The following is a 12,130-nucleotide window of genomic DNA, read 5'->3' on the forward strand; positions in this document are numbered from 1 at the left end:
ATTCCCTGATGGCTATGACCTCTTTCAGCAGGATAAAGCACGAATGCTTCAGGATCGGTTTGAGGTTCATAACAACAAGTTTGAGGTGCTTCCGAATTCTCCAGAGCTCAGTCGAGTCAATTGTTGGTGGGATGTGCTGGACAAACGAGTCCCAATCCGTGGAGGCCTCACCTCCCAACTTACTGTTGCTAACATCTTCAGACAGCACACCGTCAGAGGTCTAGTGGAGTCTGCGCCTCGATGGGTCTGGTTGTTTCGGCACCAAATGGGACCAACAGAATATTAGACAGACTGTTATGCTTGATGTTTGAAGGAAAATCAATTTCAGTGATCTCTGAGTAACAAAATGAGAATAAATTTGTGTAAAACAATAACTGCAAATGTAATTTTACATTTTTGGAAACATTTAGTCCTGTTAGTGATGATAAAAACTATTAATATGGTGCCCGACATGAACAAATATACCTATGAAATACTCAGTGGTCCACGATTTCTTAAGCGTAGTGGAAAATGTAGGAGTCTTTAGGACAACAGTGGAATTACATGTTGATTATCTCTTATTACTATCTGCATATTTTCCAGGACTTTTGCTCCCATGTGGGATGTTTTCAGGGTGTCTTCAGACAAACTTGCCCTCTGCCACCTCGAGCTGATGAAGAAGTTCAACGATCTCATCCGCGATATCAACAAGTACGCAGACGAGCAGGTCAAAATTCACCGCAAGGTACGTATCTGAAGTGAGGGGGAAAAAACACTTCACCCCAGTCCTGCCAGCCCTGATCAGCTCTTTTCTTCATGTAATTGGTGCATTTGCCCTGAAAAGTACTCGGTACAATGATCCCCTGCACAGTATGTCCATATGTAGGCTTTATTCTTTATGCATGTTTATGTGTATCAACCAGACTAAGGAGGAGATGGTGGGGACGGTGGAGGCGGTGCAGGTGCTTCAGGTTCAGAGCGGACAGCTTCAGAAGTCCAAGGAGGGTTACCACGCCAAATGTTTAGAGCTGGATCGACTCAGGAAGGAGGGAGGTCCTCAGAAAGAGCTGGAGAAGGTTCGCCTAACCTTTCTCACTGCAGAAACCAACTGCAAAGTGTCCCATGAAATGAAATGTTTCTGTTGTTGCAGAGGTTTGTTGTTGTTGCAGCATCATCTCGCTCAGAAAGTTTGAATTAGATTCAATAATTTAAAAACATGAATGCCTGGGTGATGTTAAGTCTCAAGCATGAGAAATCTCTTGTTTTAAGTAAATATCAACTAGATAGAGAAGGTCTGCAGCAGCGTGAGGGAGCCAGGCTACATATTTCATGCTGGCCTTGGAAAATCTCATAAACTGAAAGCGTGGCTCGAAAAGGAATGAGCAACCTCAAGTTTCAATCAACTGAAGAATATTTACCAAAATCCACTGCTCAAAAAAAATAAAAGAACAGTTTGAAAACACATCAGATCTCTCGGTTGGATTTAGGTCGGGCGGGGTGGGGACCAATCAGTGGTATCGGTTCCTTCATCCTCCAGGAACTGCCTGCATGCCCTCACCACGTGAGGCCGGACGTTGGCGTGCACGTGAAGGAACCCTGGGCTCCTTGCACCAGCGTAGAGACACGTAGTGGGTCAGAGCATTTCATCCTGGTACTTGATGGCAGTCGGTGCTGTTACCTAGCCTCGTTAGAAAGAGCCGTGACAAGACCAAAAACATTTCTCAGGTGCAGAAATGTCCACAAAAAGTACTCATTAAGTCAGAGTAACACAAATGTACTAATAGAGCTGTAACTAATGTAAGAGTATACAATAACAGGAACATTACAGAATATCTTTACAATAAAATAAAAACAGCCAGCATTAAAAAAAATACTGGAACATAAGTATGGTCAGTTAACTGTCATTAATTAGTCATAATTATCAGTTCTCTTCATGATGGAGACTGGATCTCTCAGGATCTAGTGATAAATAACAGCTACAGCGTCTTTGTCAGCATCACAGATAAAGTTTGGTCTGATTAAATTTGGGAAACACTTGATAATCAGTAGATTGTACGTGTGTGGGTGTTTGCTGCAGAACATCTGATATGACGTGCTATTCTGACTTTGTCTGGTTATAAGCTGCCCACAGCTGTACACACTGGTCTCTCCTTCCTCTGCAGCTGACACTGTAGGCTTGTATCTCTCATCTCCTGCAAGCTGGTTTATTTTTTTACACCAACTAAAATGTTATTTCTCAGGAAGTGGCTGCAGGAACCTTGAAGAACTGCAGATCTTGGTATCGTTTAAAATACCCAACTTTACACATTAAATGCATCCAATGCATACAGCCTGGTAGAAAAGTAGATTTCCTCATCATTGCAGCTGTGTTATAGATGATTTTATTTATTATTCTTCTATACTGGAATTTCTTTATTTATATTTTAAGAAATGATCTAAAGATGTCAGTGCCTCTGTGCTTTACTCCCGTACACTGTATGGATTCAGTTTGGTAAACCTGGCTGTTGTTTGCTGAATGTTTTTAATCATTTGGTCACTTCTGTCTCCTAAAAACTAACATGGCAGCAGTCAAAGCGCAGCTATGGCCGTCTTTCGTATACAGCCTTTGCTAATCTGTGGCCACAGGTCGTGGTAGTTCTGTAAAAATTAACATTTAAAATATATTTGCTTGCAAGTTCATTAAAACTCATATATTAATAATCTTGTCAGACCTGTCAAAGAACTGCGTTTTGATGAGGTTTAGATGGGAGCAGAGAATCATGGAGCGAGGAGCAGCCGGCCGAACAAACTAAATGCACAGCTGTCTTTCAGAAGAAACGCTTCCTGGAGTCTGAGGTGCTCTTTGGGAGGGATACGTACTGGTTTATACACCCAGAAACTCCAAGGCCCCTCTTCTGTGGAACCAGCTTCCAGTTTGGATTCAGGAGACAGACACTATCTCTACTTTCAAGATTAGGCTTCAAACTTTCCTTTTTGCTAAAGCATATAGTTAGGGCTGGACCAGGTAAATGGTAAATGGCCTGTATTTATATAGCGCTTTACTAGTCCCTAAGGACCCCAAAGCGCTTTACATATCCAGTCATCCACCCATTCACACACACATCCACACACTGGTGATGGCAGCTACATTGCAGCCACAGCCACCCTGGGGCGCACTGACAGAGGCGAGGCTGCCGGACACTGGCGCCACCGGGCCCTCTGACCACCACCAGTAGGCAACGGGTGAAGTGTCTTGCCCAAGGACACAACGACCGAGACTGTCCAAGCCGGGGCTTCAGGTGACCCTGAATCCTCCCTTAGTTATGCTGCAATAGACGTAGGCTGCTGGGGGATTCCCATGATGCACTGGGTGTTTCTTCTTCTCTCACTATGTGTTAACAGACCTCTCTGCACTGAATCATACTTAATATTAATCTCAAGCCCCTCCCTGAGCCTGGTTCTGTCGGAGGTTTCTTCCTGTTAAAAGGGAGTTTTTCCTTCCCACTGTCGCCAAAGTGCTGCTCATAGGGGGTCATATGATTGTTGGGTTTTCTCTGTATGTATTATTGTAGGATCTACCTTACACCTTACAGCTGGCCCCAGTGTTTTCTGGCATCTTCAACTCCTCACTGCAGGCATGCCATGTGCCTGCCTGCTTCAAGTCCTCTACCATAATCCCTGTCCCCAAGAAACCTAGGATCACTGGACTAAATGACTACAGACCCGTGGCTCTGACATCTGTGGTCATGAAGTCATTTGAGCGCCTAGTTCTCTCCCATCTCAAGACCCTCACGGCCCCCCTCCTGGACCCCCTGCAGTTTGCATATAGAGCCAACAGGTCTGTAGACGACGCCATCAACATGGCCCTACACTTCATCCTGCAGCATCTGGACTCCCCAGGAACCTACGCCAGGATCCTGTTTGTGGACTTCAGCTCTGCCTTCAACACCATCCTTCCAGACCATCTCCGAGGCAAGCTTTCCCAGATGAATGTGCCTGATCCCATCTGCCGGTGGATCACTGACTTCCTGACGGACAGGAAGCAGCACGTGAGGCTGGGGAAGAATGTCTCGGACTCCCGGACCATCAGCACCGGCTCCCCTCAGGGCTGTGTTCTTTCTCCCCTGCTCTTCTCCCTGTACACCAACTGCTGCACCTCCACCCACCAGTCTGTCAAGCTAATCAAGTTTGCAGATGACACCACCGTCATTGGGCTCATCTCTGACGGGGATGAGTCTGCCTACAGGAGGGAGGTTGAACGTCTGGTGTCCTGGTGCAGCCACAACAACCTGGTGCTGAATGCCCAGAAGACAGTGGAGATTATTGTGGACTTCAGGAAGCACACAGCCCCACTCCCCCCCATCATCCTGACTGACACCCCCATCACCTCTGTGGACTCATTCCGCTTCCTGGGTACCACCATCACCCAGGACCTGAAGTGGGAGCCCACCATCACCTCCGCCATCAAGAAAGCCCAGCAGAGGATGTACTTCCTGAGGCAGCTGAAGAAATTCAACCTGCCAACACGGACGATGATGCAATTCTACACCGCAATCATCGAGTCCATCCTCACCTCCTCCATCACCGTGTGGTACGCTGGAGCCACTATCAGGGACAAACAGAGACTGCAGCGTGTTGTGCGCTCTGCTGAGAAGGTGATTGGCTGCAGACTCCCATCTCTGCAGGACCTGTACACCTCCAGGACACTGCGGCGTGCAGCCCGGATCTCAGCTGACCCTTCTCACCCTGGACACAGTCTGTTTGACCTGCTCCCCTCAGGCAGGAGGCTCCGGTCCATTCGCACCAGAACCTCTCGCCATAAGAACAGTTTCTTCCCCTCTGCTGTTGGACACATGAACAATAACCGTACGACTGTTCCCACCACTAACACATGACCCTACGCTGTGTCACTGCATCATTTCATGTTTGGCACTGATCACCACCTGCACTCATGTATATATGTTTCTACGTAGCACTCTTAATTCTTATTCTCATGTATATATCTCATGTATATCTCATGCACATATCTTTCTTTCTACATAGCACTTTAATTCTTATTCTTATTGTTTGCACTGAAGCACCGCAGCAAATTCCTAATGTTGTAAACCTCAACATCTGGCAATAAACCCATTCTGATCTGATCTGATCTGAATATAAAGCACCTTAAGGCGACTGTTGTTGTGATTTGTTGCTGTATAAATAAAACGGAACTGGATTGAATTAAGGCGGCGCTCCCTTTTCAAAAGACTTTGTTCATGTGAAGGTATCATGTAAAAACAGTCTGTGAACACACCAACAGGAGATGTCTTTAAAACCTTGGCAGGTGAAAGAGGACGAAGATTCACCAAAATTGAATTCAAATCTGACAAAGAGAACAAAAAGGGGAAACGTGGTGACATAACTGCGTCTCTAATAAAGTTCATGAGAAAGCTGTAAAATCCCCGTTTAACTCAGGATACTTACTGGCCCGTAAGCCTTCAATCCAAAAAACGTTCCTTTGGTTAAGACTCCTGTGTCTGTCTGCTTGTGTTGAAAGAGCGACGTGATCAAAGGCTTGTGGTGTAGACGGGTTACTATTCTGAAGCAAGCTAGAAAGAAAGAACCTGAACACACAAACTAATCTGTAGTTATCGTAGTAGGACTCAAACTGCCATCAGAGTTCATCACTGAGAGCTCACAGGTGAGCCCTTTAACAACTGTCAACACTCAAAAGTGTCATAAATATGTTTTGAAAGTAGCACGTGGTCACATTTGAGAAGTTGTAACAAAGTCGTTCTTATTTCAGGACAGCCAGCTGATGACTGGTTACATAATCTGAGTATATGTGATGTGTTCCAGCGTTGCTGCAGACATTTTTTAACAAATCTGTCTCGTTCTCTTGTGGAGTCATTTACTTTTGTCCGTCTTGTGATCGAGGGTCAGTATTTAACGGCCGTTGTCTTTTTTCCTTTTTCCCCTCACTAGGCGGAGCTGAAGTCAAAGAAAGCAGCCGAGTCGTTCGCGCTGTGCATCGAGAAGTACAACCGCGTGGGAGGAGAGTTTGAGCAGAAGATGAGCGAGTCCGCCCAGGTCAGCTCCGACTCCAGCTGGGCCTAAAGCCACTTTTATCTCTCTCTCCCACCCTCTGATTTACTGATTTATGCATTTCTGCTTCTCTCGGGCTGGATTTGTCTCTCCGTATCCTCCCACCACACGAGAACTCGCTCTTATCGGTTCGTTTGTCATCCTACATCCTGCTTTGCCCAAAAAAGGAAACCTCTGCCCCCGACTCCTAAACACCCACCGACCTGTGCACACATCCCGCAACCCTGCTCGTTACCTTTAATCACCGGCTCTGCACTTCCATGGTTACTGCTGCTGTTACCATGGAAATCTTCAACAAACCCCGTTGAGCGGCTTTGTGTTTTAGATTTGAGATGGCGACAAGAATCTCAGCGACCAATTATCTGTTGTAATAGCTCTGAAGGAAAAGGTCTGGTAGTAATTATGAGGAAGTACTTGGAAGAACAACGTGTCAGGAGACGGTCGTCCGGGTGGAGGAAGGCTGCTTTTATAAGATCAAAATCCTTTAATTCGACCAAGAGAAGAAGAAAACGCACGCGGTGTGTGTTCACGCACATTCCTCCTGCAGGAACTGTAAATATGAAACCCCTGAGAAGCCGAGGGCAGCGTGCCGTACACCAAAAACAACACCGGCTTTAGGGAGAAGCGTAAAGGTGCATTTTGCTTGTTGATGCAGTTGACAGACGGGCACCTTCACACGATACAAAGTCAGCGGTGAGGCATGAGTTATTGATTGGACCGCTTTGGCAACAGCCATCCTAAACGATTATTCGACTAACTGTTGAAGCTAGTTATCCACAAACTCACTGCCAAACTAAACCAAATGCACCAGAGATGGTTCAGACCCAGAGCAGTTTGTTGTGATGTTTCAGGGAGAAACCAGTTGCATACACAGAAGCGTTGCAGTGAAACCTTGAGCCGTGTCACAGTGCAGATGGAAATGAGGACTCTGCCTGAGGCTGACAGCAGCAGTATTTTATATTTGCTCTCCAAGCCCAGATCTTGCATGTATAATTGGAGTAAAGGAGCTGGCACAAGCTTGCTCATAAGCTTGCTTCTCCACCGAAAGCCAATTTCCCCTATATCAAGACAATTCCCCTGAAGCAGACAGCGACAAATGAGCTGGCTGAATAAAGAGCCAGATCAAACTCAAATGCTAAATCTTCTCGAATTATCGCAGGTTTAACGACCTGGCGAGCCGGTGCCTCCGTAGCTGGCTGACCGCCCAGCTGCAGCGCGGCTCTTTTTCAAAGGCTATTTCCATTTTATTGAATAAAGGTCGAGTTTGAAGAGTGTGGTGGCTGCTCGAAATGCAGAAAAAAACCAAGCCCCACAGTAAGTAGCTCTTAAATCTCAAACCCCACACGAGGGTTTTGGCGCCGTAAAGCAAAGGCTTTTCTTGTCTCACCATCTTTGTCTGTGTGTGTTCGAGCAGAAGTTTCAGGAAATCGAGGAGGCTCATCTGCGGCAGATGAAACAGCTCATCAAAGGTTACTCCCACTCCATAGAAGACACCCACGTCCAGGTGGGACAGGTACGCTGGAGTTCATGTGAAATCCTGCTCTCATATATTTCGCCTCGTTCTTTTCATGCCGTCTTTTTCTTTCATCGTTTCCTCCTGGAGTTACGTTTGTTTAAAGCTCGGTGGGAGAGCCGAGCAGAGCCACAAATCTGGTTCAGGATTTGTGGTGACAGCCGATGGTAGTGGACCGCACACGCTAGGTGTCCTTGCAGATGTGTCAGAGGTGGAATGGTGATTCCAGTGTTTCCCAGTATGACCATAAACAGCGTGTGCTCTGTTTCCTGCTGGGGGGGGGGTTTATGTGCAGTTTATATTAAACAAACAGTGTTTGTGGGTAAATTAGAGCCAGGAACTGACACATCAGCACACAGACGCTGTAGCGGTGCGTCGTGGTGAAGAGAGAGCGCTTGATTTACCGGCCAATCTACGTCCCTACCCTCACCTGTGGTCACGAGCTGTGGGTAGTGACCGAAAGAACGAGATCACGAATAAAAGTGACAGAAATGAGCTTCCTCTGACGGGTGGCTGGCCTCTCCCTTAGAGATGGAGTGAGGAGTTCAGCCATCAGTGAGGGGCTCAGAGTAGAGCCGCTGCTCCTCCACATCGAAGGGAGCCAGCTGGGGTGGTTCGGGCATCTGACACGGACGCCTCCTGGGTGAGGTGTTCTGGGAGAGATTACATCTCTCCGGCGTGTCCTGGGTCTGGGTCAGTAACCAAATAAATCCTTCTGCTGTTCTCAACTGCAGGTTCACGAAGAATTCAAGCAGAACGTGGAGAACATCGGCATCGATAACCTCATTCAGAAATTTGCTGAACAGAAGGGCACGGGCAAAGATCGTCCAGGTACTGTGAGCTGGCTCGTCCAGTTAGGAGGAAACATTCAGCTGCAGAAGTTGCATAACAAAATATGAAGACGCCCACATTCATAACAGCAGCGTGGAAGCTGATTCACAGAAGCAAACTGTGACTGGCTTAAATGGATGGATGTGTGTGTGATTTTCATGCAGCTGCGGTTGGATTTGAGGAATACATGACAGCTTTGGCGCCCGAAGGAGGGAAAAAGAGTCGGGCGAAGGCCTTCAGGATACCCGGTCTGGGCAAGAGGGACAAAGAGCCAGACTCTGTGTGAGTGTGCGCATCAATGCTCCTAATAATACACATCGAGTGTCTGAGGGATTTTCTGATTCACCTGCGTGTTCGTCTTATTTGCAGCGATTCGGCTGTGACCGAGGCTCTGGTGAGTATTTCACAAAAGGTTTAAAGCCCTGTGTGTGCGTGTGTGTGCGTGTGTGTTTACAATGTGCCTGACGGTGTGGGGTTTCCTCGGTCTATTTCGGTACTTCTGGGAACAAACTTGTGCCAGAGGGGAAGTGCAGCGCTCCACATGAGGGCACGTGTTTGCGTACACAACTCGGTGGATACGCAAAGTGCTGTAAACAGAGGTGTGTAGCTTCGGCCTGTGGTCGCTGCCACAGTGTCATCCAGCAGACTGAGACGGAGAGTAATCTAATTACACAGGTTTGGTTTCTCGATCAATGGACTTTAATTAAATCAGTGGCTGCTTAAAGTTTAGATATGAAATTGTGTTTTATTTAAAGGTTAGATTAGGTTATGATTAGATTAATAAGTAAACAAACAGTAAACTGTTTATTTTTTATTTAATTTTTTTTGTATATTTTCATTTTGTTTTGTTATCTTTAACCTCCTAAGACCTGAACTCTTCCACAGCATCTTAAATTTCTCTTTGATATTTGGGCTGATTGGGGCCCAAGAATGAAAAAACAAAGAATTACCAGATTTATTTTTTATTTTTTTACCTTATTTTTGTTTTTAAGAAAAATGAGAGCCACGTATGAGGATATTTGTTTAAAATTTTGATAGAACAGCAGCAGCATAACGTCCTGGTAAGTGGATATCAGGCCCATGTAAAGCAAAATTGAGTATTTTGGTCTAAATAACCCAGAATGAGATGTCCACACATGTGGACGCAGGTCCTAGGAGGTTAAATGAACTTTAAGAAGTTTGCAGTGGTTATCTGTAGGTAACTGGCCGTGAATAACTAAGTCTAACTAGCTGATCAGTTTATTCTCTTTCTCTTGACCAGATTTTCGTTAGAGATGAAGAAATAAGATCTTAAATGTACAAGTGAGGTCAGAGGTCAAATGTTATATTTAGAATCCCCGTATACCTGGATTATTACCTGAATGCTTCCAATACAAACAAAGGCAGCAGAATGTTTTAAGGATAAGAGACAATTTATGAACCTTTGACCTTATTTGACCTTTAAGAAAAGGTCAAAGGTTCAAAGTAACATGATCTGAGGAATCCCCGTGCATCATTCCCTGTATGTTGTGTTTTATATAACAGCATTAACACTTTGACCTTCAGATCAACACATTTCCCTTAAAGGAAAGGTCAGAGGTCAAAAATGTTACACAGTACTTTGTTGTAATAATCAGTTTCTAAGGCTTTTTTTTTAACACATAAATCTTTCATTTAACCTTGAACACCTCGGTGCAGGCCAGATGATAAGATGACCCCACTCTGCAGCTCTACAACGTTTTATCGGTTCTGCCTGTAAACACGAGACCTTTGAATGACTCATTCAAAGCTTTCCGAGCTTTCACAGACTGGACGACACATCCCAGTGCCGCCGCAAACACGACCTCATTGAGCTCAAAGAAACGAGAAAAACGGCTCATTTTTCATGTATAACTTTCTAGAGTTTATCACTGATTTTATGTTTGATGCTGAGCGGGTGACGCGGAGCCCAACAGCAGGCCGTTATTGTCAGACTGCGACGTGTAATCACTGAGTGCTAATGTAAAATCATTGATCTTTACATCTACAGCACGTGGCTTACTGCAGTTAAGCTGCAGCTGCATTTGTCTTATTAATGTGACTTTTATAACCTCGTCATATTAACTAGATCACTCGCCTGCTCCTTAATTATCGTCTTTCCCTGCGATCCTGTTCAAAAACACGTCGGCGGTCTCGGTTACACTCGTCATCTCAGACCCACAGAGGTCTGTTTGTTGAAACCGCGTGTAATGAAATATCATCTTAATAAGCCCGCGCTCTAAAAATAACTGCTCCCATGTCGGCGAGGTATTAGTTTGGATTTCCTCTCGTCTTTATCGTGCTTTCACTCCCAGACGTCCTGCCTTGCTTAAACGATTTCCGTCAAACTTGGAAGTGCTCTTGCTGCTTCAGCGAGCTGCTGGCAAGAATGTGTTTAATGCACAGCAGCTGCAGCAGTTAGTCACCGACTACCAAACAGTGTGTCATATTTTTCAGCTGTATTATTCCCACTAATGGAAAGCTCTCAGTGCGCGCAGGTCGGAGTGCTCAGTTACACCGTGTGACAAAACCCTTCTTTGTGTCAGATATCAGCCGCTTGTCTCTGATCCAGCTGCTGTCTGCCTCCCTCTCTCCCTCCTCTGTGCGCGTATGTTCCCATTCATTCCCGCAGAATTCCCCCCTGGAAGTAGACGACGAAGGATTCGTCATCCGAGCTGACAGCACTCAGAATGATATCCTTTTGCTCCTCCTGCATTCAGGGCCAGGAAAGACCATTAAGGAATATTTCTGTTTTGAACCTGTAATAAAGAATAACTGAGGATCCAGATGCGTGGCAAACAAAGAAGACGCCACAGAAAAGCCTCAGTGTTCACGAAACTGTTTTGAAATGAGCTGAAAACGTGGAGGCGACTCTTCTGTAACACGTGACCTTACTGGGAGTCGATGGCACCAGCTCAGAGTAACTTTTAATAACTTGTGTCCTAAAGAATCGTCTGTAATCTTTTTTCCGTCACCTGTCTGCGGTGTCTCGCCCTCTCAGGAGTTTTTATTTAGTTTTTGGTTTATTCAGATCATTTTGTAGCAATCTCTTCTCTCTGGAACATCAACGTTTTTGATTTAATGTAACAGTTTCAGCACACGAACACTCCCAACCCAAGAGGCTGAGTGCTTCTTACAGCCGCTCTATTGTCTTTTTTATGTCTGCACTATTTCAATTTCATGCCCGTATTTAATCGATGAATGTCCACCATATGTCATAAAAGTCTTTATTTAGCAGCCCGGTAATAACCATGACCCAGAGTGTCCACAGTTCAAGTCTAGCGGGGGTCTTATTCCCGCCCTCCCCGTTAGTATTTCCAACTTAGTCTGAGCACCGCTCAGAAACTCTCCAAAAGAGTAAACGACGGCGATTTTGATCAACTAAATCTCGATAAACTTCCTGTTGAGTCTTGGGTCTAAATGTGAACGAGCACAAATATAACGAGGACCATCTGTTGGATGAAAACTGGAAGAACAATCGCTGCTCCAAATGATTCACGTCTCTTTCGTTGCTGTGACCGAAGGAAAGCTTGACTCAAGTTGCGTGACGACAAATTATAACCCCTGAGATCACTGCATGAAGTCTGGGAGACCCCTTAGCTGAGAAGGATTACGGTGATCTTTAAATGGTTTGTAGTCAGAAGGTGAGAGATGGAGTTTAACCAACGCGTCTGCGACGTTTTCAAATTAACCGTAGACGCAGACGCGCCCCTCGGCTCGGCTGCGTTCATGTTTGGTGGCAGTGTG

At 45.6% G+C, this 12,130-nt stretch overlaps 2 protein-coding genes across 5 annotated transcripts in view; one reads left to right on the top strand and one right to left on the bottom strand.

Annotated features, from left to right (window-relative positions):
• fcho1 (FCH and mu domain containing endocytic adaptor 1) overlaps positions 1–12,130 on the top strand; it is a 63,589-nt gene that overhangs the window by 36,643 nt on the left and 14,816 nt on the right. For 3 of the 4 annotated variants that reach the window (XM_086269352.1, XM_086269354.1, XM_086269353.1), the window contains exons 5-12: positions 583–724; positions 903–1,055; positions 5,923–6,027; positions 7,457–7,555; positions 8,290–8,386; positions 8,551–8,668; positions 8,756–8,780; positions 11,016–11,076. In XM_086269352.1, coding sequence (XP_086125478.1) covers positions 583–724; positions 903–1,055; positions 5,923–6,027; positions 7,457–7,555; positions 8,290–8,386; positions 8,551–8,668; positions 8,756–8,780; positions 11,016–11,076 — 800 coding nt within the window. Of the gene's footprint in view, positions 1–582; positions 725–902; positions 1,056–5,922; positions 6,028–7,299; positions 7,357–7,456; positions 7,556–8,289; positions 8,387–8,550; positions 8,669–8,755; positions 8,781–11,015; positions 11,077–12,130 lie in introns of all 4 variants that reach the window. The other variant, XM_086269355.1, reaches the window with a different exon arrangement.
• rfx2 (regulatory factor X, 2 (influences HLA class II expression)) overlaps positions 1,639–12,130 on the bottom strand; it is a 56,096-nt gene continuing 45,604 nt past the window's right edge. Inside the window, exon 19 of the mRNA XM_086269363.1 lies at positions 1,639–1,657. Within this exon, the coding sequence (XP_086125489.1) occupies positions 1,654–1,657 (4 nt within the window). The 3' untranslated portion in view covers positions 1,639–1,653. The remainder of the gene's footprint in view (positions 1,658–12,130) is intronic.

Source organism: Aulonocara sp. 'chitande type north' Nkhata Bay, linkage group LG17 (assembly GCF_057382095.1).
Source record: "Aulonocara sp. 'chitande type north' Nkhata Bay isolate Kocher_YH1m ecotype deep benthic linkage group LG17, A_spYH_male_GT1.1, whole genome shotgun sequence".
In the NCBI taxonomy this organism is placed as follows: Eukaryota; Metazoa; Chordata; class Actinopteri; order Cichliformes; family Cichlidae; genus Aulonocara; species Aulonocara sp. 'chitande type north' Nkhata Bay.